Raw genomic sequence first — 27,835 nt, 5'->3', positions numbered from 1 at the left:
CAACACTCCCAAAGCCACCGGGAGAGGACACAGCTCGCCAGGCGCCCCGCGGACGAGCGAGGCACGGCGCTAAGGGGGAGGCAGCTGCTCCACGGAAAACAGCAAAACTTGGTGGGTGGGAAAGGTCTGAGCAGCTGCTGAGTAACCGCGGAGCGGCTCGGCCAGGAGCCGGCTCAGCCCGCCCCGCTGCAGCCCTGGGGCTGCTCGAGGGGAAGCAGGAGGCGAGCACTGCAAATCAGGTGTTGGACCTGGTGATTGAATCAGCTGAAACCAGCCGGAGCTGGGCTCATCGCGGCTCCGAGCAGGCAGCGGGGGACGGGCGCGACTCTGCTCGGGAGCATTTTGGTTGCCGACAGCGGCATCAGGAGGTGTTTGGGGCCGAATTCCTCCGTCAAGTGCATTTGTTGGGTTTGACAGATTCATAAGGACCCATCCATTCAAACACATGGCGGATGCTCCCTCTGCTCCGGGATCTCCACCCGTGTCCGACTCCCCGAGAGCAGGACACCGCATAGACACCGAGCTCTCATTACATCACCCGCTACGGACAAGCAGGAGGCCAGGGAACGAATGAAAAAGGTTTTCTGGGCAGCCAAAGTGCTGTTGTGCCGCTCCATAGCAACTCCACAAACACGCGTGTGAGCGCCCACAGCCGCACACCGCGGGCGAGGGGGCACGGCCGCGGATCCGGGTACCGAGGGGAGGGGATGAGCATCCCGAGCATGCCCCCCGCGCACCCCACGGCCTCCCGTGGGTCTCCCCGCGGGGATCGCTCGGCTGCCGGCCCGTCTGAGCCGGCTGGCAGCGCTGGCTGAAGCCCCAACAGGTTCCCGGCGGAGCTGCGGTGCCCCCGAGCCGGGGAGGGGAGGGCGCTGCCTTCGCGCAGCCGGCTCCCTCCGAGCCCTCCCTCCGTCCCCGCCCGGCCGGGGGGCAGCCCGAGCTCCCCGTCCTTGGCCACCTCCTCACTCACCTCTCCACCAGCCGGCTCCTCCGCCACAGGTTTGCTCGGCTCCACTGTCCCCCCCCGCCCCTCCAGATCGCTCCCAGACGAGTTATTCAGAGGATGGAGGGAGGAGGCACACAGAGATCTGGGCGGTGGGGATGGCGGAGAGAGAGAAAAAAATAATATAAAAAAAATACCAAGCGAAGGGATTAAATCAAATCAAAGAAGCGAAGAACTGGACTGAAAGGAGGCGATGCTGAGGAGGAGGAGGAGGAGGAGAGCGGCGCGGCGCGGCAGCCCCGGCTCAGCGCCCCATGGCCCCCGCAGCCCCGAGCGCAGCCCGAGCCCCGCCGCGCCGCGCCGCGCTCCCCCGGCCCGGCCAGGGACCACCCTCCGCCGCCAGCCCTGCGGCGCGGCCCCCGCTAACCCCTTCCTCGCCGTGCCTCGCCGCCGGCCGCCCCCTCCTCCCCATCCTCCAGCCCAGCCGGGGATGCTGCGCGCAGGGAGCGGCTCCGGCCCCGCCGGCCCAGCCCCGGGCAGGGCAGAGCCCCGATAAACGCCGCGCCGGGAGGGAGCCGCTCCTGGGGGGCCGAGCCCCTCAGCAAGTTGCGTCTCCGGGTCTCCTTTCGGCAGGGAGAGGGGTTAAGCCGCCGGTTCCTTTTTTAGAAGCACTGAATCGTTGGTTGGAGAAGACCTCCAGGATCAAGTCCAACCATTGCCCCAGCACTGCCAAGCCCACCAGTGACCCCTGTCCCCAAGTGCCACGTCCATCCCTCCAGGGACGGGGACTCCACCACCTCCCTGGGCAGCCCCTGCCAGTGCCTGGCCACCCTTTCCATGGGAGGATTTCCCCAGTATCCACTCAAACCTCCCCTGGCCCAGCCTGAGGCTGTTCCCTCTCCTCCTGTCCCTGTTCCCTGGGAGCACAGCCCGACCCCCCGGCTGTCCCCTCCTGTCAGGAGTTGTGCAGAGCCACAAGGGCCCCCTGAGCCTCCTTTTCTCCAGGCTGAGCCCCTTCCCAGCTCCCTCAGCTGCTCCTGGGGCTCCAGACCCTTCCCTGAACACGTTCCAGCCCCTCAGGGTCTGTCTTGTGAGAGGCCCAAAATTGCCCCCAGGATTAGAGGTGCCCCAGCAGTGCCAGCACAGGGGACAATCACTGCCCTCACTGCTCTGGTCCTGCTGCCACACCATTGCTGATATTGGCCAGAATGGCCTTGGACTTCTTGGCCAGCAGTAGTGGAGGAGAAGAATCCACACCTGGAGGCGTGTCCTGTGCTCTGTGTGCACAAACTGTGCTTCTCCCTGCATCCAGGGCCCTCAGCCTGCCTGGCCCCACTGGCAGAGCCACATCACCCATCCAAGGGGCCTGGGGGCCTGGGTTTCTGCCCTGGGAAGGAAGAGGTGCCTGCAGGAGTGCCCTTCTCCCGGCCAAATCTCCCCCCTTTCCTGCTGCAGTCACCTTCAGCTGGTACCAGCACTCGGTGGAGCTGGCTTGGCTCCCCAGCTCCTGTTGGAATGCTCCTGAGGCACACAGTCCTTGGATCCCTGCCTGGCACCAGCACAGCCCCTGACCCCTGGGGGACAGCTGGGCCAGGACGCTCCCAGCAGGGGAGGTTTGACTGAAACCAGTTTGGGCTGAAAGGAAGCAGAGATGCTGTGCTGTGACAGCAGCTGACTGCAGGAGAGGCTCTGATGGGAGCCCAGCACAGCTCAAACTGCCTCAATTGGATCTGGAAAACAGCCTGGAGAGACACCTGTCATCTCCAGCAACCCTCCCACAGCCGTGTGCACACCAAACAAAGCCTGCAGAGTGTCGATTTTAGGGCTCAAAGGTGTTTAATTCACATCTTGTCTCCCTTGTACTTTTCTGATGTAAAATCCTTCCAGTCTCCTTCCCTTCAGCCTCGTGGGTCACTGTGTTCCCCGTGCTGGGATTTATTTGGATCACAAGGAACACGGTCTGCAGCTCAGGACCTGGGGGTAGAGGGATTTTGGCTCTCTCTGCTCCCTGTGCAGATAAACCCCATATAAACCCCGTCTCCACTGATATTCAAGTCTTTTTGCTCCACCAGCTCAGCTGTTCTGCCCCAGGGTGGGATTTCTGCATCCCACTGCCCCTCTCCCACTGCCTGGACATTGCCTGCACGGGGATTCAGGAATTTAGCCACGCTCCAAGTCCCTTATAAACCATCAGGGCTGGGCTACATCCCAGTTTTACCGTTTTTATGAAGTTATTGGCATTCAGTGAGAAGATAATCCCTGCTCCAGGAGCAAGGCCCTCAGCATCAGCGGTGGAAGGTGAGTGATGGCACCAAATGTTGTTCCATCAGAATGAGATGCACATGAATCTCATCCTTTTACTTTTCATTCCTACTTTTTTCCCTTGACCCATGAGAAAACTTTCACCTGCAAGCTGCCTCATCTCCATCTGGGCTGCCTGTGTGAGTGAATGGGGGCAAACCTCCTCATTTGGGAAAGTTATTCCCTGCCTTTAGCTAATTTCCTTTCCTTCAGCTCTGGAAAACATTAACCAAAAAGGTCCCAACCTTCATGGCTGAAAACAGTAGCTGGAAAATCCATTAGGCTGATATATTTATTATTAAAATTTCTTAAAGCACCGAGTTCTCATTAATCCCCAAATAGATCCAGAATATGTCCAGATTGTGTCCACATCAATAGGAGCAGCCCATGGCTCCTTTCCCTTTTTTCTTTGTTACAGTACGGAGCTGATCACTGCAAAGCCTCTGGTTTTCAGCTTCTCCTGGGGCTGAGGCTGGGACGGAGCTCTCAGGAGGATGGAGCTTCATTGGGAATCAGCCCTGGGATGTTTGGAAGACACTCCTGGAAATGCTACAGCACAACCAACAAAATCCTAACATGACAAAGCGAGTGATGGCAGCAGGGCAGGCTTCTGTCCCTGCCTGGGGACACCGCGGGGGTGTCACTCCCACAAGGCGTGACCAGCACCAGCTGGAATTCCCCAGGGAGCTGTTCACTCCAGGCAGGCTCCTTCCATGGAGCCCAGCTCGCGGGGAGCTGCCCAGCAAAGCCACCTCCAGGGCAGCTCTGGAGGCCAGCGAGGGGTGAGGGACCAGCAGCAATAAATTGGGTGTCCAAGGGGAGGCAGGGCAAGCCAGGCTATGGCTCTGGGAGAGCTGCGTGGCTTTCAAAGATCCTTTGAGCCAAATGGGAGCCAAACTTTGAGGTCCCTCAGAGAAGAAAGTCCTCGATGGGATTAAAGAGTTTTGCTCTGCTAGGGATGACCCTCTGGAATGAAAAGCCCAGAAAATCGAGAAGGCCCTTGGAGGGGGGAGGTCTGCAATCCTTCCTTCCCCACAGCGCTCAGAGGGGGCTCTGCCCACTCCAGTTTGGAATGCCCTGGGCAACACCTACTGTCCCCTCCCCAAGGAGGGCTCGGGAGCCTTTCCCAGCCTCGAGTGGGAGAGGTTTTCCAACCCCGAGCCCACATTTTCGGTATTGCTTAATTCCACCCCATTATTTCTGATGAAACGCTTGGTGGAAGGAGTACAATTGCTCCCTAGCCTGGATTTTCATGTCTTAATGGTGCTTAATGATTCCAGGAGAAACTTTTATTTTTCCTTTTCCTCCACCTCGCTTCTGCACTGGATGCTTTCTCCTGGAGTTTAATTAGCACATTTCAGAATGGAATATTGAGATTAAATCACTGCTGGGCGAGCTCTGCTCCAGGATTGATGATCCTTGGGCACAGCTTTTATTGGAGCTGCCAGCTCAGCCTATGGATTTATGGATCAAAGGGCTCTTTGGGCCGGGAGCGAGCCAGCGGTGCCGCAGCGGGCTGGGGACACGGGCCAGGCTGCCGGCCTTGGTTCCCTCCTGCAGCCACAGAAGGGGTGGACGAGGGTGCTGGGGGTGATGTGAGGGGGGGGAGGCCCTGACACAGAGCAGCTGTGGCTGTCTCAGCCCCGGCAGTGCCCAAGGCCAGGCTGGACTGGGCTGTAGCAGCCTGGGACAGTGGAAAGTGTCCCCAGGGCAGGGGTGGCACTGGATCCCTTTGAAGTCCCTTCCAAGGCAGAGCACTCTGGGGCTCCTCCTGGGCACAAGGGACACCCTGCAGCCCCGCAGGCCCGGGGGCAGCGCACACCCAGCCTGGGCTGGCACGCCTGTGCCTCAGCCCACGGTCTGTGGGACCCAAGGGCTCATTGCAGCCTCTCCCAGAGCTGGGGCTGGCTGCAAACATCAGATGTAGGCACAGCTTTGGCACCAAGCCAGTCCCTTTCCTGCTGCCTCAAATGCCAGCGTTTTGATTCAAGCTCATCTGCAAATGCTAAAAAAGCTGCAGCTTTGCAACAGACTCCACCCTGGTGGAGCTCATTGAACAGAGACCTTGAGGGAGGGGGAAGCTCCCAAACCTTTAATTGTGTTATCTCACCCAGCTAAAGGCACAGACATGCAGTGACACCCACAGAGATCTTCTCCCAGAGAAATTCCAAACACTTGTGGTTCCCTTGGGGCCAGGGAACGCTCTGTGGACAGGAATTTTTGCTCACAGCCCTTGCAGGAAGGCTCCTCATCCCAGGAGCTCTTGCGAGGGGAGTTATCCCAAAGAACTCCCAGCAACGGCCACGTGGGAGAGAGCAGCACCTCCTGTTCGTGCTGCTGGGCAGGCTGGCTTTCCTCTGGTCACTCAGAGCAGCGCTGGCACAGAGTGGAGCAGAAGAGGGTGAGGTTTCACCCTTCAGAGCCCACGGGGCTGAGCCGAGGCCTGCAAAGGGCAGAGCCCCGGCCCAGCCCCAAAGCCAGCAGGAATTTCAGCAGCCAGGCCTGGGGGGGCTCGGTGGGGTTTGTTTTGCTCTTCGAAAGATAGCCCTGTAATTTAGTGACTCATCCATTCTCTAGCCTTTGTTGCTTTTCATTTTCAACATCTTTAAGCTGTTTGTGGAGAATGTGCTTATTTTTAGACTTCCCATTAGGGAGAGGCATCTGAGCTGAGGGAAGAGCTCCATTGAGGCTTTGGTGTCTGGGGTGTTAATGGGCAAATTTCATGCTGGGGAGAGATCCTTCCTTCCTTCCTTCCTTCCTCCCTTCCTCCCTTCCTCCCTTCCCTTCCCTCCCTGCACTGGCAGCGGGCAGGGATTTCCAGGCTGGGCCCTGGGGGTCTCTCGGGGTGCACCGAGCTCTCAGCTCCTGGAGGAAGGAAGAGGAGGATGGATGCAGGGAGCACCAACAAATGTTGGGCATCAGGAATAAACAGAGGCCTCAGGATCTCAAATCATCCTTATCAAACCTGCAAATCTGTGTCCATGGCCCAGAAATTCTCTGTCCCATGGCACAGGCTGGCAGCAGGAAGGGCAAAGGGGGAGAGCAGCCCTCAGCCAAGAGCCAACCTCCATTTCTCTCCACTGTAGCGAATCACGAGGAGTACTTCTGCTTAATTCATTGTTTGTTTTTTCTTTTTAAAAGCAATGTTTTTATTTGAAAAAAAGAAAAATTGAAAAGCTAATTTTTTTCCAGAAAATTGACAAAACAGAAGATGCTTTTTGAGTTAATGAATAGGTTTGGGGTTGGGTTGGTTTGTGAAGTCTGACACCTCCTCATTTTGGTTTGCAGCTCCAAATTCTTGTGGGGAGCTTTAAAATGAAAGGAAATTTTAAAATGAAAATTGGCTCAGTAGCACTCCGAGCCAGGCATCTGATCAGAAAAAAAAGAGAGAAAAAAAAAAGCCCAATCCTGCCTGCTTTTTTTTTTTTTATATATAATTTAATTAAGTCAATGGAGAACGGAAAGGCCTCAAATGAAAACCACACTGGCCCCAAATGTCTGCAAGGCTCCAGATGTGAATTCCTGCACCTTCTGCTGGCGAGCACATCCTGGCTGTCCTCCAGCACTCAGGCACAGCCCCTGCTCAGGAAGGAGAGCAGGACCCAGGGATGGTGTGGAAAAGGTCAGGAGATGGCTCCAGTCCATCCCTGGAATATGGGATCACCCAGACCTGAGCTCAGCTCTCCGGGCACATCCCATGGACTCTGCTGCGCCCCATGGAGCTATTTGGGGTTTGCCATCCTGTGCCACCCCTGTCCCCACGTGTCCCTCGGTGCCCCAGCCCAGGCTCAGCCTCAGCCCGGCCCCAGAGGCAGTGCTGAGGCGCTGCTCCCGCAGCCTGCCCCGGGCAGGGCTCCTTGGCCAGCTCCAGGGAGCCCTTCCAGACCACCTTTGTAACTGCACCCGGAGCCGCAGTGCTAGCGGATGGCTGGAGGTGCTCCCCGGGCCCTGGCTGTCCCCTCCCCGGGCCCTGGCTGTCCCCTCCCCGGTGTCACTGGCAGGGAAGGGCAGGGCCCTTCTGCTCTGCATTCCCCAGAGGAGCTCTGCAGGCTCCTGGCCGTGTTTTACCTCCTGACACAGACACAGGACCCAAAGCTGCTCAGCCATGACATGCTCTGCTGTCCCCACCCCACGGCCTAGTGGTGGCACCAAGGCCTCCCTCGGGGGAGCTGCCCCCACCTCGTGTTCCCAAGGTACTGCACCCTCTCTTTCCATTTCCTTAAATCATGGAACCAGAGAATCCCAGAATGGGTTGGGTGGGGTTGGAAGGAACTCAAAGCCCATCCAGTTCTGCCCCTTCCATGGCAGGGACACCTCCCACTGTCCCAGGCTGCTCCAAGCCCCATCCAGCCTGGCCTTGGGCACTGCCAGGGATCCAGGGGCAGCCACAGCTGCTCTGGGCACCCTGTGCCAGGGCCTGCCCACCCTCACAGGGGAGAATTCCCTCCCAATATCCCATCCATCCCTCCCCTCTGGCTGTTAAAACCATTCCCTCTGTCCTGGCACTCCATGAGAAGCTCAAGGTTGGTTTTTTTGTTGCATCTAAAACTTTCCATGAACCACAGGGAAACCTCCAGGGGGGCTTTGGGGTGAACCCCAGCCCTGGGTGAAGGCTCTGATAGAGCAGGTGGGGAGCACAGCTGAAGCACAGAGAGCTGGATTCCCTGGGGGGCTCAGGAACAGCCCCTCTGCAGGGAACACGGGGCAGGAGGGTCCATGTGCCCAGGCTGGGGGGGACAGTGACAATGGGATGGATTTGTGCCGTTATGTACCAGGCCAGGTGCCCCAGCTCCACCCAGCACCCCAAGCCATCAGCTGGGAGCGCCTGTCCGAGGAGGGAGGCGATTCCCAGAGCCAGAGCAGGAGGGCTGGAGACAATCCGGCTGAGTTAATCACTGCATGCTTGGGCCCAGAAATGCACTGGCTTAAGAGAAAATCTTACTGTATTTTTTTTAAATGAAAGCCTTTCTGCAGTAGATTCAACCCAGAAAAACCCTGCTCAGTCCGTGGATTGCAGTGCAGGTATGAGCCAAATACATGGTGAAAAGGAGATAAACACCGTGTCCTCCTGCATGGCCACAGGAGACAAATTCCCCATTTAGAAAGCCAATAAAAACGTATTTCTTTTAGAACAACTGCATTCACGGCACATTGTTTCTCTGAGAAAAATATGTTAGTGACTTTGAACTCCTCCAATGCCATCCAGAACATATTTTTTTTTCTCCAAAGTGTCTCAAAAGTAGCAAAAATTACGAAAGAATTAATGACTGTTAACAGCTGAAACAGATGGTCTGCTGTGAGTCCCCACAGCCTCATGCAACTGTGAGTCAAGCCATTTTTCAAAATGGTGAAGAAAGAAAAGTAATAAAAAAAAAAAAAAAAATCCAAGGCTACCAGGCTTCCAAAATTCCACTCGGACTTCCCAGGCGGAGGCAGCAGGAAAGGAGGGGCTGGCTCGGTTGGGACCCACCTTTGGCTCCAGCCCGGAGTCCCTTTGCCCTCCCGGGAGATGCTCGGGGTTTGCCCGCGCTCAGCAGCGCCTGGGGCGGGTTCTGCTCCAGGGTCAGAGGCAGGACCGTCCCCGCCGCGACACTCCCCGCACCCGCGGTGTCCCCACGCCCACCCCGGGGGCAGGAGCGTCGCTCCCTCCCTCCCTCGCTCCCTGCCTCCCTCCATCCCTCCCTGCCTCCCTCCCTCCCTGCCAGCGCCGGGAAGGGACCGGAGAGCAGAAAAGCACTTGCCAGGAGGGGAACTCTGGTTGCCTGCTCCGCTGCGGCGGCTCCTCCTTCTCGCCGGGAGACTCATCCCCGCGGCCACCTTCATGCTTGGGCTGCCCCTCTGCCGGCTCCTGGATCAGCCCCATCAGGCAGACGAGTCGGCGGGGCCCGGGCGCTGGGCGAGCTCATCATGGGGCCGGGCGAGCCCGGAGCGCGACTCTGCGGGCGAGGAACGACACAAACTTCAACGCACGCACGGCCAGGCTTTATCATTTATTCAAACCCCAGCTGTCAATAATTCATGCCGGGGAGCGAGACAAGAGCGGCAGGAGCGCGGCAGCGCCGGCACCGAGCGGCCACATCTGGAACAGATGTTGGGTTCCCAATACAAGCGGGGCTTGCGGGGAATGCGCGGTGCCTTGGGAACGGTGCCCTCCGGGGCACGGCCCCGCTCCTCCGGGCCACCAGCCATGGGCTCCTGTGCTGGCAGGGCAGGGCTGGCACACAGCGCATGGAAGGGACGGGGCTGGGGGAGCTCAGACCCGCAGCTTCCAAAGGCCTTCTTTGGAAATGCTGGGCACATGCTGGAAAGGCTCCTGCACACATCCACATGGGCTTCCGTGAGCCCCCGGCCAGGAGCCCGCTGCCACCGGGGCCAGCCGGGAGCGCCTCGCTCGGGGTCCCTGCAGCGGCCCCAGCTCTGTTACAGGAGGTGGCACCGGGCAGGGCTGACCCCAGGGATGTGCCGGGACAAGAGGAGCACCTTTCATTGCCAGGTGTCACCCCCAGGGTGTCCCCTCAGCGAGTGTCACCTCTCCAGTTGTGACACACAAACCCTCCAAGCCCGACGACCCCTCTGTGCCTCCTGCCCCTCCCCACAGGGCCCTGCGGCCACTGCCAGCCCAGGCCACAGCTCCCCTTCCCCTTCCATGGCCCAGCGTGGCCATGCCAGGGCCCCTGGTGGCTCGGACCTGGCTGGCCCCGTCCCCATTCCTTTAGGGACATCAGCCGTGAGGCAGGGAGCGATGGAACAATGCTCACAGGCACGTGCTGTGGTTTAGGGACTGTCCTGTGCGGGGCCAGAGCTGGACTTCACAATCCTTGCGGATCCTCGGCACTCAGGACATTCCATGAATCTCTGATCCTTCAGACAGGTGCTCTGACAGACACTTGATTTATTTATTTATTGCTGGCCCCGGTGCTGCCGGGTGCCCCACACATGCCCCTCGTTATCCTTCCTGACACCGGCTCCGGGCTACCCGCGGTCCTGCCGGGCCCCGGGCCGCGCCCCGGCTGTCCCCTCCCTGCTGTCCCCTCCCTGCTGTCCCCTGCCCATCTGTCACTCGCCAGCTGGCCTCGCTCGCCCTTTTTGTGGAAGGTGAATTGAAAGCAATAATTTCTTTGCCTGCAATTGCACAACACCTCAAGCACCTGAGCTCTGACCCAGCCCTCCAAGGTGTATTATTATAAATTATAATTATTTTAAATTATAATTATTATTATTACTACCAGCGCTGTTATCCCAGCCCTCTGAGGGCATCTTCTTGATACAGTCCTTATGTTTTGGGCTACCTCTTTTATCTCTGTGATTTGCAACACCTCCTCTGATATGGGAGCTCCACTCTTTGGGTAATACAAACTTGGAGATGACTTTCAGTGCAAATTTTCTCCCTGAAAATAAATTTTCTTCTTGCTCCTCTTCCTAAATGTGAACCTTGCACTTTACCCCGCCAGCCAACCACTTAATGCCAGTAAGAAATGGACATTCCTTTTCCCTAGATAATGACTGATCTTGCAGATTGGATAATGAAATAAGTAATGCCATTAGCAGCCCATTAATCAGTGGTGAGCAGTGAATAACACCGAGTGCAAGGCTGCTCCTGAAGGACAAGGGTAGGGGAACTGGGCAGAAATGGGGAAAACACCCAAAATCCAGTCCCCTACTCCCCATGTTTCTTTTTTACTGCCGAGTGGCTAACAATCAGTTCCTTGCCTGGGGGATCCGGCCTTGTGACAGCCTGTCCAGGTGAGGTGTCTGTGCTCAGGAGAGTCCCTGCACATCCTAAATCCTGCTGAATTCCACACTTGGCAGGAAGTCACTTCCTTCATTTCTGTCCCTGCCTCGTGCAGGATGTGAAAAAAGAGGGAGGAATCCAGGAGAGCCCTCCTCCCCTGCAGTGCCATTAACGGTGGTGGTGGCAGAACACAGCCACAACTGCAGCAGGACCCATCCTCATGCCCAGGACCTGTCCCCACGCACAGGACCTGTCCCCACCCTCAGGACCTGTCCCATCCCTGGCTGTGCCTGAGCTGCATTCCCGGTGCTGGACCAGGGGCTCGCCACTGTCCTGCCGGCGGGTGAGAAACAGGCGATGCTGGAGCAGATGAGAAATGAAATCTAAGCAGAGTCACCCCGGGGTGGGGGGAGCAGCTCCTCCTGGAGCGTGGCCGTCCCGTGCCTCTGGTTTCTGTCTCGCCCGTGTTATCTCCACCCACAGAGAACCTGGCACCCCTGGGCCCTGGGTCTCCAATCCCCATCCAGACACGACTCTTCCAAGGTTCAGCTGCTCTGTGCAGTTGCTGACAGCTCCCCTCCATCTTCCAATCCCAGGATCACTGAGCTTGGAAAAGATCTCCATGATGAAGTCCAAGCTGTGCCCCATCCCCACCTTGTCCCCAGCCCAGAGGTCTGAGTGCCACCTCCAGCCCTTCCTTGGGCACCTCCAGGGATCGGCACTCCAAACATCCCTGGGCAGCCCCCAGCTGTCCCCTCCTGTCAGGAGTTGTGCAGAGCCACAAGGACCCCCCTGAGCCTCCTTTTCTCCAGGCTCAGCCCCTTCCCAGCTCCCTCAGCCCCTCGTGGGGCTCCAGACCCTTCCCAGCTCCATTCCCTTCCCTGGACATGCTCCAGCCCCTCAGGGTCTTCCTTGGAGCAGCCCAGAACAGGACACAGGACTGGAGGCTCCTCATCCTCGAGGTGTGGCCTCAATCTTTATGCCAAGTGCCCTGGCAGGGATTTTAGGAAGAGCTCCATCGTGGGTAAACACCACCCTGAACTGCTGAGAACCTTTCCTCAGGAGAGCTCACTCTGGGAGAGAGGAAGATCAGGAACAACAACCCTAAAAATAAAAATTATCAAAGAGAAGACTAAACGAGACCCTTTTTAACCCCCTCCCTAAGACACCCTCTCTGTCCTCACCTCCAGCCTGTCTCACAGCACCCCAGTGAGGCGGTGAACACCTCGGTGGCTGCTGTGTCCCTGAAAGGGTTAATTGGGAAGGCATTGTCCGCCCAGCCCCCTCGCTGGCCCGGCTCTGCGAGCTCCTGGCCCTGCGTTCCCTCTCCTCCTGTCGCTCTCTGCCAGGGGAAGGAGCCAGCGCCGGCGGTGACTCAGGAGCCGCGCTCATCCCAGCACATCCTGCCGCGGCATTCGGGTGACACTTGTCACCAAAATGTGCTGCTGGGGAGAGGCAGGAGGGCACAAACACGGGCACGGAGCAAAGGTGGGGCTCGTCCAAACCGGGGGTGACACCGCTTTCTTTTCTCTGATAATCAGTTCTGCTCAGAAGAGGAGAAACCCAGCTCCAAGGGAAAAGAGAGGTCCTCACATCACTTCTTCCATCAGGCTGACACCTCTTCATCTCGGGGAACTTAACATCTGTTACATAATTCAGGGAACATGTGGTTATTTTCCAGGCTTATTAATAGCCCAAACCCCACAGCTTAAATGGAAATGAGCAGCTGCTCCAGACTTCACCTCTGGAGAAGGGGCTGGGAGCAGGTACCGGGCAGGGCTGGCTGGGGCTCAGGGCTCCCTCACACCGCAGCTTGGACTGATGCTGAGACAGCTGCATTCCCACATTCCCCCAGTGCCTCTTTCCTTTCGCATCTCATGTTTCTTTCCAGGAGAGGCACAGGATGGTGGAGAGGGTCACAGATGTGAGAGAGGGTTGGGGAAGTGCAGAGAGGAGGGGAGGGAGACAGTGGATTATTGTACCCTTCATCCCAAAACACTTCCTTTCGCAGGTCACTCAGTCACTTCCAAGATGTCCAACAGGGCTTGCAGGCACTTCCATGGCAGGATTTAACCCTGAATGCCTGAGGTGCCCTCTCACTTGAGGAACAGGCTGAGGGAAGGCCCTTGGCACCTGGCCAGCAGGTGGGAAGGTTGTCTGTGGCTCTGTTGCTGTGGGGATGAAGGGCAGTTCCATGAGCACTCCTCTCCACCCCGGAATGGTGCCTTGGATGCTCCCTGCTGTTTCCAGGTGGAATTTGGGCTGGACAATAGGTAAAGGTGAGGCTGTAGCTGGGACACACAGGTAAAACAGCTGTGTACAGGACATTCCTGAGACACACAAGCACAGCTCACATCAGGAAAAGGGAGAGGCAAAGCCCTCAGCCACCTCCAGCCCATGCAGGGATACATTAATGGATCATACAGATGATCTCCTCACTCTCTGATGGTCTTAGCAGAACCCGAAGTTCATCTTGATTCAGTCCCAAATCCCTCTGTGGCTTTAATCCAGTGCAGAAAACCCAAACCTGACAAACGGTGGGGGCTGGGGAGAACCTCCTCATTTCCTGGCAGCTGATAAAAGCCAGGAAGATCTGCCCAGAAGGGGCAAGGCCACCGGAGGCCAGCGGTGCCTGCAGGAGGGAGGAGGTGGCCCTGGTGCCCTGGGCAGCTCTGGGCACTCTGGGTGCAGCCACTGGAGTGGGAGGAGGGCACCTGTGCCCGAGGGTCAGGCAGGGACTGGCACAGCAGAGAGCAGCGCCAGAGCTTCAGCACTCCGAGCCCAGGAGCTGCTCCAGCTCCAGCTCCTGGAAATGCCTGAACATCCCCAGGGCAGGGCAGAGCTCACACATCTCATCCCAGGGGAAAACCAGGCAGGAAACTGGGGGTTCTCCATGTTCAGTATCAGTGATTCACACAGGGCAAAGCCCCCAAAGACAGGCTGGGAGCTGGGAGGTGACTCCAGGGCCAGGGAAAAGCCTTGGCTCGAGCCCTTCCTTCAGAAGGAGCAGGGAGCTGCCTCCAGGTACCACATCCCAGCTTCTGCCTCCCTGCTACACCAAAGCTGAGCCTTGGGACTGCAAACTGCAATTTCCATGTGGTCAAGAACCACGGGACACAGACTGTGCCTGGGAGACCTGGGAGGGGGAGCATGGACAGAGCTTGGAGTTGGGCTGGGGTTGGGGTTTATCCAGGAATCTCCAGACCTACTGCCTTGGTTGTTCCCAGCCCAGGGATGGGATCAGCTCTCCACTCTCCCCACTGGAGAGCTTCTCATGTAAACTAAAATGATCTGGTAAAAAAAATAATAAGTGAACAATTCCTCTAAATCTGAAATCACCAAATCCAAACTGCTTCTGCTGCTCTCAAACTGCTTCCTGACCCAAACCAGAAGGGACCATTTTGGCAGAGGAAAAGATCTGTCAACTTCAGCACAGTTTGATTCAAATTTTCTTTTTTTCCCTCCCTGTAGCCACCTTCTTCATCCCCACCCAGCTGAAAGTTCACACATTTTTACTTTTACAGGCATATTTTCCCTGTTCACCAAGCCATGCTTATCTGACCTCCTGGATCTGTGACAATCATTTCTTATTCCTTCTCCTGTACCTGCGCTGATCCTCTTAGCTTTGCTGGAAAGGGTTGGACAAAAATACTGTTTTTAACATCCTGGGATTCTTTCACAGAATCTTCCATTCCAGATGCTATTTTTTGCCTATATATCCTGCTCCCAAAATCTGCAGGGTGGCAGTTCTGGGGTCAATTTGACTTAACCAATTCAGTTTATTAGCACAAATACAGAGCCACAGGATATAGGGAGGGAGTGTGCTGAGTACCCAAAGGCTCTTGGAAATGTAGTAATCATCCAGTTATGTCTGTTACCCAACAAGGGCTTCACACACTGCTCACGGTCTTTAGAAAAAGCAACTGGCAACGTCAGAAAAATTACAAATTGACAATTCCAAGTGATTGACCTCCTGTTCCTATTGTGCGTTTGCCATGGAATGAAAGAAAAACAGGAAAAAGGCTTGCCAAGGTATGGGGAAGAAAAAAACAACAACAAAAATGAACGAGATTTTGTTGGCAGAACTTGCAAATTATTCCTGCTCCCGTTCACCCAACTTCCGTCATATAATTGCCGTGTGCTGCAGCAAATTCCCTGGAAATGCTTCTGCTGTGAGGATGGAAGCACCAGCTTGTGCAGAGCAAGAGGCTCCTGTCCTCAAAGCCCCAGCCAGGAATGAGGGATGAGCAGAAGAACCAAAAAGGAGCAGGGTTTAGGTCCAAACCCAGCAGGTCTGGCTCTAAGCCAGGCTCCAGCAGGTGTTTGTGAGGATGGCCAGGCTGGATAGCAGGGAAATCAGTGTGGAATGGCAGAGAGCTGCTCTGGAATGGCAGAGCTGCCCTGTGGAATGGCAGAGAGCTGCTCTGGAATGGCAGAACTTCCCCAAGGAATGGCAGAGAGCTGCTCTGGAATGCCAGAACTGCTCTGGAATACTAGAACTGCTCTGGAATGGCAGACCTGCTCTGTGTGGAATGGCAGAGCTGCTCTGGAATGGCAGAGCTGCCCTGACTCAGAGCTGCAGCCTCCTAGCCAGGGGAGATGCAAACCAGACTTTGGGCTCTCAGAGATGTCCAGAGATGCTGAAACTCAAGCAGGGCTCCAGCAGCAGTGTGAGGGCATGGATGTGCTCAGCCAGCCAAGGAGGAGGAGGCCTCTTCCATCCCACCTCCACATCCTGCTACTGGCTGCAGCACCAGCTCCTGGAAGTTCCAGCAGGGAAGCCAAACTCCCCCCAACCCCCGCTACTGCTCCTCATGGTGGCACTGACCCAGCAGGAGAGATTCCAGCCTGGAGTATCAGCTCAGGAGGGACAGAGGGGATCTGCTCCATGGTGGGAATGACCAAAGCAGCACCCGAGGGGGACCCCAGAGCAGGAGGAGCTCTCCCCAAGGGTCCTGCAGGCTCTGAACTCCGTGAGCAGAGCTGAGTGCTGGTGATGCTTGGGGGAAAAGGGAGAAATTCCATCTGAGCTCTACCTGAAAAGCTCGGTCAGGAGCAGGTGAAAACAAAGCTGCAGTGGAGGTGCAGCCAGGAGACAGGGTAGGAACAAAGGTACCTGCAGGAGGCAGGGCTGCAATGGGCCCCATGGGCAGGGTGTGGGTGGGACCCAGGTGAGGATGCTCAGGGCATCACAGAATAATGGAATGTCCTGAGTGGGAAGGGACCCCCAGGGATCACCCTGCCCAGCCCTGGCCCTGCACAGACACCCCAACAATCCCAGCCTGGCCATCCCTGGGAACTCCTGGAGCTCTGGAAGTCTCGGGGATGTGCCCATTCCCTGGGGAGCCTGGACAGTGCCCAGCACCCTCTGGGCACTGCACCCTCAGGAACCTTTCCCTGAGATCCCGGCTGACCCTGCCCTGGCCCAGCTCCAGCTGTTCCCTCAGGTCCTGTCCTTGTCACACAGAGCAGAGATCAGTGTTTGCCCCTCCTCTGCCCCTCCTGAGGACAATGGAACCATGATGAGTCTCCCCTCAGTCTCCTCAGCTCCAGCTGAACATTCCAGTGCCCTCAGCTGCTCCTTTTCCCCTCAAGGCCACTCACTTTCTTCATGGCCTCCTCTGGATGCTTCCTAATGGATTCATGGCTTTCCTAATGGATTCATGGCTTTCTTACATTGTGGTGCCCCAAACTTCACCCAGTATTCGAGATGGGGCTGGCCCAGCCCAGAGCAGAGCAGGACAATCTCTCCCTGGTGGCACTGGTGGCCCCAGGACAGGGTCGCTGCCCCCAGGGCTCTGACAGCACCAAGGCTTGATCCCAGCCTTTGGAAACCTGGGAAGCACTGGGATCCAGATGGTGAATACCTTAAACCTTGTCACCTGTCCTGGCATCTCAGAGTGCTCCTCTGGAAGTGGCCCCATGCTACAGAACCACATTTGTGGAATCTCTGAGGTTGGACAGAGCTCCAAGCCCGTCAGGTCTTACCTGTGCCCGATGCCCACCCTGCCCCAGCCCAGAGCACGAGTGCCAGGTGATTGCAATGGTCCAGGGGGGCTGTTACAGCACAAAGCTCTTGGTGCTCCTGAGGAAATCAGGAACTCCTTTTCCTGGCTCAGGAAAGCAAGTGTAAGGATTTGTAAGAAAAAGGGACGCAGTCTCTGCACCTCAGTGTGTGCTCTGTGCCATTGACTGAAGTCACTGCACTTGAATTTACATGTTTTTCTAAACCAGGACTTGCCTGGCAGCTCTTGAGATCTCTAAAATAACTTTTTCTGTGCTGCTGTTGTTCTTCAGCACAACTTTGAGCTATTGCTTATCAAAAGGGGCCTCATTTCCTCAAATTAAATAAATACTCCCTAAAGCATGGGACACATAAATTAGTCCAATGTTCTTTCAAACATTCTGGGGTTTTGGTAAACAAAATCTATTCTGTATTTAAACTCTGCAGCTTTACCTCATGCAATATCACAGTGCAAAAGTTTTAATTTGATTATACATCTTATTAACTGTGCTCTTGTGTATCCTCCAATTTTTCTCCTGTTCTACTTATTTACTTTGAAATAAAAGCCAATCATGGCTTATACAGTACTGCAATTTTCATCAGAATTCTTCTGCAAGCTGCTAGCAAAACATATTTAAGGCTGACCCTGACAACCATTCTCATTTTCCTTCAAACATTTCAATTATTACTTAATTTAGGCCTGCTTGAATAGTCCTGCCACCTCTCATTTGACCACTGTCACAGCAATGCAGGAGTGACTTCAAAATGAAAGGGGTTTGAAATGGACGAGTGGTGATGGTTAATTATGGCTTCACTCAATATTGGTGAGGCCAAAACTCAAATCTTGGGTCAGCCCTGGGCCCCTCACTCCAGGAAATACCTTGAGGGGCTGGAGCATGTTCAGGGAAGGGAAAGGAGCTGGGAAGTGTCTGGAGCCCCAGGAGAGGCTGAGGGAGCTGGGAAGGGGCTCAGCCTGGAGAAAAGGAGGCTCAGGGGGGCCCTTGTGGCTCTGCACAACTCCTGACAGGAGGGGACAGCCGGGGGGTCGGGCTGTGCTCCCAGGGAACAGGGACAGGAGGAGAGGGAACGGCCTCAGGCTGGGCCAGGGGAGGATCAGGGTGGATTTTGGGGAAATTCCTTCCTGGAAAGCTGGGCAAGCCCTGGCACAGCTGCCCAGGGAGGAGGAGGTGGCCCTGGTGCCCTGGGCAGCTCTGGGCACTCTGGGTGCAGCCACTGGAGTGGGAGGAGGGCACCTGTGCCCGAGGGTCAGGCAGGGACTGGCACAGCAGAGAGCAGCGCCAGAGCTTCAGCACTCCGAGCCCAGGAGCTGCTCCTGGCACAGCTCCTGGAAACGCCTGAACATCCCCAGGGCAGGGCAGAGCTCACACATCTCATCCCAGGGGAAAACCAGGCAGGAAACTGGGGGTTCTCCATGTTCAGTATCAGTGATTCACACAGGGCAAAGCCCCCAAAGACAGGCTGGGAGCTGGGAGGTGACTCCAGGGCCAGGGAAAAGCCTTGGCTCGAGCCCTTCCTTCAGAAGGAGCAGGGAGCTGCCTCCAGGTACCACATCCCAGCTTCTGCCTCCCTGCTGGATCCCCTGCCCTGGGGGCTTAACCCATGTGGAAATATGGCACTTAGGGATGTGGGGCACTGCTGGCCTTGGCAGAGATGGGGAGCAGTAAAGAACTGTTGGGTGGAAAAACATCAACTTTGGAAGCAGAAAACAAACTCTGTTTGGCTCTGAGATGGCCAGGAGCAATCCAAGGTGTCAGAATTGCTCCTGTAACTGCAAATATAAATACACCATGTGTATATATATGTTCACATCTGACTATATATATATATGTATTATGGTAAATACAAAAATTTTATATTAATTATAAAAAGGTATAAATGTAGAAACATAGAATATATGATTGTTATATAATTAAAAATTATATAACACATTAAAAATTGAGAATCTGCTTGAATAGAAATAAAAAAGGAGAAGTTAAAAGATTAAAATAACTGCTTTAAACTCTCTATTGCAAACCTGGAATAATCACAGACTGCCATACCAACCAGAGGTAAAAGGAAAAAAGGTTGTGCAGCAACCCAGCAGAGCAGGGGAGTTAAAAGGCACTGCTCAAAATGTATCCAGGGAGGAAAGAGACCCCTGGGTGTGACAAACTGCTCGGACAGGAGCAGGGGGGCAGCCAAAAAGGGCTCTGAACAACAACTCGCTAAAGAGGTGACACCACAGCCTGGTCAGAAGCAGGAGGGGAAGGAATTCTGGCAGGGCAGTGTGGCAGATGGGTGAGCACCCAGCACAGCTCAGGAGAGGCTGAAAGGGACAGGGAATTGTTTGCATTCCTTTTCATTCCGGAGGAGATGGCAAAAGGAGGCAGAAATAAAGATGAACAGTCAGTTTTCATAATGGAAACAACTTCCCACTGCAGCCCCAGAGAGCCCTGTAAAATAGACCCACTGAGTGACTGGGAAATTGCCTGGGGACTGGAGGTGTGTGATTGCAGTGACAGCTTTCCTTAATGGCACAGAGTCGAGCAGGATGAGCAAACCCTGAACTGGTGCAACAGCTGCACAAAAATCTTAGAAAATCCAGCATCTGAGGTCTAAAGAGCTGAATTTCAGTGCCAAATCCTGCTCAGGAGAAAAGACCCCATGGTCTCCCCACCAAATGCTGAACTCTGGTCTCAGCCCTGCTGGCCAGGAAGGAGTCACTGGGGGGATGTGAAGGCTGCTTTGGAAAGAGCCACAGGAAAATCCAGTGTGAGAGATTTCTGTCAGAGAAACAGAGCAAACTGGAGCTGTGCTGCTGTCTGGCTCTGCTGGGCACCTGCAGGATGAACAAATCCCTGCTCAGAGCACACGGGAAGGCAGATAACTGAACGAGGAAGGGTGAGAGGGGGAAAGGAGCTTGGACAGAGACAGAGAGTGAATTCTGCACAGAAATAGATTGACAAGTCAGGACCCTTCAGTCTGGCAAAGAGATGCTTGAAAGGGATGTAGGAAACACTTATTAAACCAGAGTTTTATCACATCCTCAACATCATGGAGCAAAGGCAATAGAGAACAAATACTTGCTGTTTCTCACAGCATCAGACCCAAGAGATACACAAGGAAATTACCAAGAAATGATTTCAAAAAAAGAAAAAGGCAGAGGAAGTGTTTTTGCAAATAGTTCCCAATTATCTTGTTGAATTTTTCCTGGAAGACATCAAGTGCCCAAAACAGGAATAAAATAATGCATTGAGAGTGACAGACAGCCTTCAGCTCAGGAAGTTTTCAGCAGGGGTTGAGAGGAGCTGGGAAGCTGGAGGAGGAATGGGCTGCACTTTCCCTTCTTCAGGAGATGAGGTGAGAGGGGGATTTGTCCTCACTAGAGAGTCCCAAGGATAGAGCTCCAATACCAATGCCCTGAGTCTCTGTGGCTTTTTTTCTACTGCCAGAAAAATAGATATTTCTTCCTGGAGCTGCTGGACACTGAGAGCTGCAAGACATGTTCCATCAATTTTATGTGGATCACAGTTTGGACACAAAGTGTTTAACTAATGGTCAAGAAGAAGCCCAATCATCACTGGTCACCCTGTGCTTTGCACAGAGCAGGTTCTCTTCATAACTCACACCCTTAAACTCAGCTAATCCGTTCTTCCAAACCCTTTAGAGTGAATCTCAGGCATGGCACCACCAGAACCAAATAGCTTTAAGGGACTTTGATGAGCTTGCTTTGGGTAGTGGCCTGAGGGGTGGCAGGGAGGGAGGAGGGAAGGCACCTGGCAGACTCTGGTTTCCCCAGGTCCCAGAGGGAGTTCTGGGCTCTGCGGTCGGACCAGAGCCTGCTGTGCTGTACAAACACCCGTGCAAAGGCTGCCCTCCCTCCCACACTGCTCTGCAACCCTGCCTGGGGCTGGAGCTCAGCACCAGGGGGTGCCAGGGGTGTGCCAGGACTCCCCTCACATCTCCCCCCCTCACCCTGCCATTAATTTTAATAAACAAACCTTATTTTGGTGGTTTTCTCTCCAGAGGCACACGAGAAATGTCCCCACAGGGAACAGTCCTCAGGACAAGGACAGGGCCATGGGGAACTTTGTGTTTCCTTACAACCCCACTGCAAATCTTCTCTGGAATCTCTGGAAAAGCCTAGGGAACCTCCCCAGCCTCGCCCTCTCCTTCCCTTCCTGCCCCTCGTGCTTGCAGCTCCCACGGTCACCCCTTCCCTGCCCTCAGAAGGCAGTCTGTCCGTCCAGGCAATCCCCTCTGGCTCTGGGCTCCAGGCTCGCAGAGCTGCTGAGCCACAGCAGCAGCACAAGGATGTCCCCAGTGCCCCTGGGTGGCACCAAGGTCCCCTCTGTGCCCTCAGGGCCTCAGGCACTCCTGTCCCCCTGTCCGTGGATGTTCACAGACACAGCAGCTCCTCTCATCCAGCCTGCACCTCCAGACGAGCATCACGGGATTGCCAGGGCTTCTCATGGATCCCAGACTGGTTTGGGCTGGAAAAGCCCGTCTCATTCTCCCACTGTCTGGGCAGGGCCACCTTCACTGCCCCCAGCAGTGGCTTTGACACTTGGCACCTGACCCTGGAGCAGTCTGGGGGGCCCAGCTCGGATCCAGAGCCAGCTCTGCCGGGTTTTTGAGCTGGCATGTGGCTGAAATAGGGTCAGTGTTCCCAAAGGGACCAGCAGGGCTGTCCAGGGTTTCCTGGTGCCTCTGGCTGCTCCTGGAGCTGCAATGGTTTTCTCAAGCTTTAAATGAGACCCAGGTGGATCCCCCTTGCCTTTAGTGCCAGAACAGGAATAAGCCCTTATCACCTCATCATCCACCCTTCCACACGGTTCAGCTGGGCTGGAAAGAGCAGGGACAGCATTTTCCACAGATCCATCTCCTTCCTGTATCCCAGAGCAAGCCCCTTTTACAGTTTCCATTCCAGGAGGGAACAAGATATTTACCAAATATCCCAAAGAGAGCACTCTTGGCTTCAATGAGGTCACAGGACAAAACTGCACCTTCAATCCCCAGTACAACCTCATGGAGAAAAGAATCCCTCTACTCTTCCAGCTTGTTTTTATGGACTATCCAAACTGCCTGGATCTCCTTTCCACTGAGCATTCATCAGGAACTTGGAACAGCTCTGGGCTCCATGGGGTGGGAGCAGTGGGACTCCAGCTGTGCCAGGGTGCAGCTGAATGGGGTCCTGACCCCTCAGGCTTTTCTCTGGGGTTTTTTTTGGGATTAATCCCACTGGTGTTATTTGCATTACAACAGCTCTGGGATCTGCACCTTTTGTTCCAGAAAATGGGATTTTGCATGTGAACTCATTGAGAGGAATTATCAAACCAACACAGCTCTGCATGGACTGAGGTGCCAAGGGACAGTGCCACCCAACAGAAGCTGCTTGGCACTGTCACAGCGCCCCTGTGACAGCAGTTAACAACTGTGACAGCCACAACTCACAACAGCCTGCTGTCCATCACCAGGACAGAGGAACTTTGCCCTTCCCAGGAGCCACCACTGACAGTCGATCCCTGCCCATGCTGACACTTGCCAGAGGGTCAGGGAGGGATTCTGCCCCTCTGCCCGGCCCTGGGGCACCTCTGGAGTGCTGTGTCCAGCTCTGGATCCTCAGCACAGCAGGGACAGGAGCTCCTGGAGCGGGGCCAGCTCAGGCTGGGAGGATGAGGAGGGCCTGGAGCATCTCGGTGCCCAGGAAAGGCTGAGGGAGCTGGGGCTGCTCAGCCTGGAGAGGAGCCCCAGCTGAGAGGGGCCCTCAGCCCTGGCTGTCCCTGTGTGCAGGGAGGGGCAGAGCAGGGCCCGGGCTCTGCTCCAGGCCCAGCAGTGGCACCAGAGCCACGGGCAGGGACGGAGCCCAGGAACTGCCCCTGCACAGGAGGCAGAACTTCTGCCCTGGGCACTGCCCAGCCCTGAACAGGCTGCCCAGGGAGGGGCTGGAGTCTCCCTCAGCGGGGATATTGCAGAGCCCTCTGGGCACAATGCTGTGCCCTGTGCTCTGGGATGGCCCTGCCTGAGCAGGGAGGTGGCACCAGGGACCTCTGGGCTCCCTTCCAGCCTGGCCCACCCTGGCATTCCAGGATTCTGTGACACTCTCCTGGTGTCTTCTGCACCAGGAGAGTGTCAGGCCTGGAGCCTGCTGAGGTGTCAGGGGGTTGCATATCATTACAAGCCACAAACACCCTGGGGCAGCCAGGCCGGGTGACTCCTCCACTACAGCAGCAGCTCCATGGCAGCTCCTTGCTCTTAAGAACCAGCAGCTTTTTCATGCTTAACCCCTGGGACACCTTCCCTCTTCCCAAGTTAATCTCTTTCCAGCTCCGTAGGCTGCTTTGCCACAGTGGATTTATGAGGCAGCAAAAATAAAAGCACACTCTGAATAGGTTCCTGTTTCATTTGCAGCTCTGGGGGTGCCAGCCCCTTCCTGCCTTTGCTCCTGCAGTGGAGCCTCCAGGAGAAACCTTTCCAAAATCAGCAGGGGCCTCCCGCCAGCTCCCAGTGAAGCATCAGCAGCTCCTGAGGGTTTATTAATCCCTTTGACACAGTGCCTCGGGCTCCCAGAGCACCTGGGCACATCTGGACTGGAGTCCAGGCTTTGGCTGGAGCTAGGAGCGACCCAGAGTCAGTCAGTTCTGAGCACAAGAGGATTTAAAGGGTGAAACCTGCATCAAACTGGGCAACATCTGTACATGACTTTCTTGAAACTCTGCTCTCAAGGGTCCCCAGGGCTCCTGACACGATTTAACTCTATTTAAAGACCAGACTCCAGCAGACATGGATTTCTGGCAGTCTCTGGGTGACCATGGAACACAAGGTTTGCATTGTCTGGGCAGCCTCTCACCTCCTTCTATTCAAGTGGGGGCTTAAAATAATGTACTGGGAGTGGCTTCTGCTCAAAAGGCTAAAACACGTCCTGAAGGAGGGGAAAAAAGGGTAAAAACACCAAAGAAGACAAGAGCAGAGAGTGAGGTGGATGATCTGCTCTGAAAGGCCACCTGAGATGACCACAGCAGATAACCCTGATCAGGATGATCCATCCCTGCAGGTCCATGTCTGGATCCTGCCTTTCCCTGGCAGCGGCTCTGTCACCCCCAGCCTGACACAGCGTGCTGGTGTCTGTCCCTCAAGCATTTCCCACAATAACTGTGCAATTTCACTCATATGCTGTGTTTTTACCACTTCAGACTTCTCTAGACTGCTTTTAATTTGTCAGACTAATTCTAACTGCAATATCCTGCCAGTGCTGGAGAATGAGCTTGACAAACATCCCTTGCTCTAAATAGAAGAATCTATTAGATTCTAGCAGCACAAAGTAGTAAATTTAGGTTTTATCTCCGCCAGATCCATATTGGTCCCTTCCTGCTCCAGACACCCTGCTGGGTTCCTTTTGTTTAAAGGTGACTGACAAAGGGAAAGCAGAAATGAGAGCTCTGCCTTCTGTGCCTGGGCTCTTTCCACTCTACAGAGTCAAGGAGGTAGGAAAGGTTATTGCCAACAATAAAAATAGAATTATTTTTCTGCCTCTTCCTCAGATATTCAGCTCTAGTTTGGAGCAGGAAAATCTCACCTGGTTGGAGATGGGCAGGCGGGGCAAGATGGAGAAAAAAGCCTGGTGGGACCTTTCAACTCAGCCCTTTGTGCCCACCTGGGGATGGTCCCTGGTGGTGCTATCAAGGAGCCAGGGGAAGGAAAGAGCTCTGGGGCTGCTCAGAAGCTGTCCTACAGAGTCCAGCCTGTCCCTGGGGAATGCTGGGGACTCTGCTGCTCTTGCTCAGGGCCTGCTGCTCAGTCAGGGTTCAAATTCACCCTTCCCACCTGCATCAGCCTCAGTGGCCACCTCCAACATCAGCCCGGATGGGGAGGGACAAGCTTGACACTCCTCACCATTCCTGGCTGAAGAAAAGGAGGGAAAATGCCAATGAGGCCTTTTCATCCCCACAAAGAGGACTTCAAACTCAATTATTTCCCTTTAGAAAAGAAACCCTGGTGCAGATCACCATTAACTGATAGATTCCAGGTGAGCAATTCCCTGTCCGTGCCTGCCAACCCTCCCAACTCCTGGGCTCAGGAGTGACTGAAACCCTGCACTCTGAGTTCAGTTCCAGAGCACAAAACACCGGATCACACTAATTGCTGACCTCAAAAACATCCCCTCACCCCCTTCTTAATCTCAGTGTCCCCAGAAAGAAATGGAAAAGCCAAACCTGGGCACCCAGCCCTTCCCCTGGCAGCGCGCTGCTCCTCCTGTGCTCAGGCATCCAGCGGGACACAGATCCGGCCTCGGGCAGCGCAGGAGGCTCGGGAGGGAGCTGGGAGCTGCCACGGAAGGTCCATCCTCCCTCTGGGAGCGGCTCCCCGCCGCTCTCCCTGGATCCCAGGCTCTGCTGTGTCTCCAGGCTGCTCTTGGGAGCGCTGGAGATACGAAGGGCTGGGCCCGGGAATGATCCGTCCGTGCCAGGACACATTCCCTGAGAGTCAGCAAAACTTTTCAGCCCTTCAATTCATTCTATTATTTCTGCTGATGGCACTATAAATAATTACTCCCCACCCTCCGTGTGCTTGAGCTGCTTTGCTGAAAAAAGATGCACATTTTGTTCATCTTTCAACACGCTGCCTGTATTTTTTGGTGGTTTGCAAACCTTGCTCGGTGTTCTCCAGTTCTGCAGGATGGAGGGAACAGGTTTCAGGGGCCCCACCCGAGAAGAGCTCGCCTGCAGCCCCGCTCAGACCACGGGAACAGGGCTTTTTAACTTTCAGGCACTTTCAGGTTTCCTTGCCAGGTAATTTTCTTTCCTTGGACCTGGGAACAATGCAGCCATTATCCCACCTCTCCTTCCTAATGTTGCCAAAGTCACAGATGGCTAAAGCACCACCAAGGGGTAGGAACTGATGAGGAAAGCAAGGAAACCAATGATCCCAAAGCTCTGGGGTGCCCAGCATCCCTCTGCCTGTGCTGCCCTGCACTCCATGAGTTCAGCACGGAGCCGTGCCATGGATTTCACTCTGTCCTGGCACTCCTGCTTTTCCTTGCAGGCTCTGTGCCCCCTCCTCTCCAAATTTCGCTCCTTCACTGCTCAAGGCAAAGTGTTTTGCTGCCCACAAACCAGCTGATCCCTGCAGGTGCTGCTGCTCAGATGCTCATTCTCTGATCCACAGTTCTGCTCCCCCTGCTCACTTCCAAGTTCCCTGGCCCGTCTCTCCCTCCTTGATGGCAAACACCATTGGTGAGGAGAAAAACCCCATTTTCCTGACCCAGCTGTGCAGCCCCACGGTCTTGTGGGCTTTGGGCAGTGCTGAGCTCACAGGATTCCCTCCCCGAGCCCTCCACCCTGGGAGATGAATGCAAGGCAGAGTTTTTCCCGGTGGATTAAGAAAAGCGGGATTTTTTTGCTGTGCTAACGCCTCGACATGCAGAACATAAACAGCTCCTCTCCTGATTTCCTGAGAGGTGGCCACCATCGAGCACTTCTCAAGGAGATTAGTGGCTGCTTTTCCAATCCTATTTCAAGCCTCGAGGAGGCTGCTATTTGTCAAAAGTGTTATTAACCTCCGATAGGCACCAGGATAAATGTTTGCTGGCACAGCCTCTCTCCTGCATGGATCCCGGAGGGAGAGAGGCTCCCAGGGACCCAGCCTCACCTGGGACCCGGCTGCAAGGACTCAAACAGGCTCTCATTACGGTCAGGGCACCTTAAGGATGCACCCACCTGAAACGGGGAGGAAGGAACCACAGTCCATAATTTAAGGGAAAAGCCACGTTGTGTGGAAAAAATAAACTCGGTTAAGGAGGAGAGGGGGAGAGGAAAATCACTGGCTGAGTGGGGCAGTTCACAGTTAAATATTCTCTGGGCACAGGGCTCCTGCTGAAGGGCGATTTATCAGCCCAGCGAAGGCTGGGGTGGGTGACAGTGCTGGGGAATGGAGACTCCGGCGTGCAAACAACGCTGTCGTTCCCAATAACCCGGGATTCGCTCCGCGAGGCTCTCCAGAACTGCTCTGCATTGCGAGTGCAATGCGCATGGAAGGATGTGGCAAAACTCCCCTAACCTGGGAGAGACGGGGGACGGAGAGGAGCCGAGCGGCGGCAGCGCGGCGGGGACCAACTTCTGCCGTGATTTACGGGCCAGGCATCCCAACTTAGCTTCTGCTGAGCGGCAGCTCCGGGATTTAAGCAGCGAGGGGGGAAAAAGCCACAACTCTGGGTCATGCACTCAATTATTTACAAGGGAGGGAGGGGAGAGGGAAGGGAGCGGAGGTGGCAGGACAGGCAGCCCCGGGCCCCAGGTGCGCGGTGGGAAGGCTCCTCCTGCCACCGGCCCCGCGTGAGCCGCAGCCACGCGTTACACTTTCTCCCCGGCAAAGGAAAACACATGGGAAAAGCAGGGGAATGCTCCCAGCCGGCAGCCGGGAGCGAGGAGAAGCCGTGCCCGCAGCCCCGTCCCTCCGCGTACCTCCAGCCGCCGGTGCCCGGTGAGCCGCGGTGCCCGTCCATGCCGTGCCGGAGACGGAGCCCGAGGTGTCCTGGGGAAGCGCGGGCGGCTGCCGTGACTTGGGAATACAGAATATGGTACAAGCTTTAATTAAAAGAGTCTGAAGGCTCTCTCCTGCTCGCTCGTCCTTTTTTTGCAGTACCGGATCGGATTTAAAGGGCTAGAACCCCAATTTGGCACTGCTGCTGCCCCCCGAGCGCCGCGCTGCCGCCCGGGCCTGCCAGTGCCAGCATCCTCCTGCCGCCCGTCGGGGGCATCCTGGCAGCCCGCGGGGCCGGATCCGGCAGCAGCGGGAGCTGCGCTGGCAGCAGCAGCAGCAAGCTGGAAATCAAGGCTCGCTCCAGCAGGCACGGTGC

General features: G+C 55.6%; 1 protein-coding gene across 1 annotated transcript in view; it reads right to left on the bottom strand.

Annotated features, from left to right (window-relative positions):
- The window catches only part of CALN1 (calneuron 1), a 137,156-nt gene extending 109,575 nt beyond the window's left edge, over positions 1-27,581 (bottom strand). The window contains exons 1-2 of the mRNA XM_041425036.1: positions 27,441-27,581; positions 8,986-9,180 (exon numbers count right to left, since the gene is read on the bottom strand). Of these exons, the coding sequence (XP_041280970.1) occupies positions 8,986-9,107 (122 nt within the window). The 5' untranslated portion in view covers positions 9,108-9,180; positions 27,441-27,581. The remainder of the gene's footprint in view (positions 1-8,985; positions 9,181-27,440) is intronic.
- Positions 27,582-27,835: the final 254 nt, after the last annotated feature.

Source organism: Onychostruthus taczanowskii, unplaced genomic scaffold (assembly GCF_017590055.1).
Source record: "Onychostruthus taczanowskii isolate IOZ18803 unplaced genomic scaffold, ASM1759005v1 scaffold86, whole genome shotgun sequence".
Classification (NCBI taxonomy): Eukaryota; Metazoa; Chordata; class Aves; order Passeriformes; family Passeridae; genus Onychostruthus; species Onychostruthus taczanowskii.
Note: the sequence above shows the minus strand (reverse complement) of the source record. Positions and strands in the feature narration are given on the sequence as shown.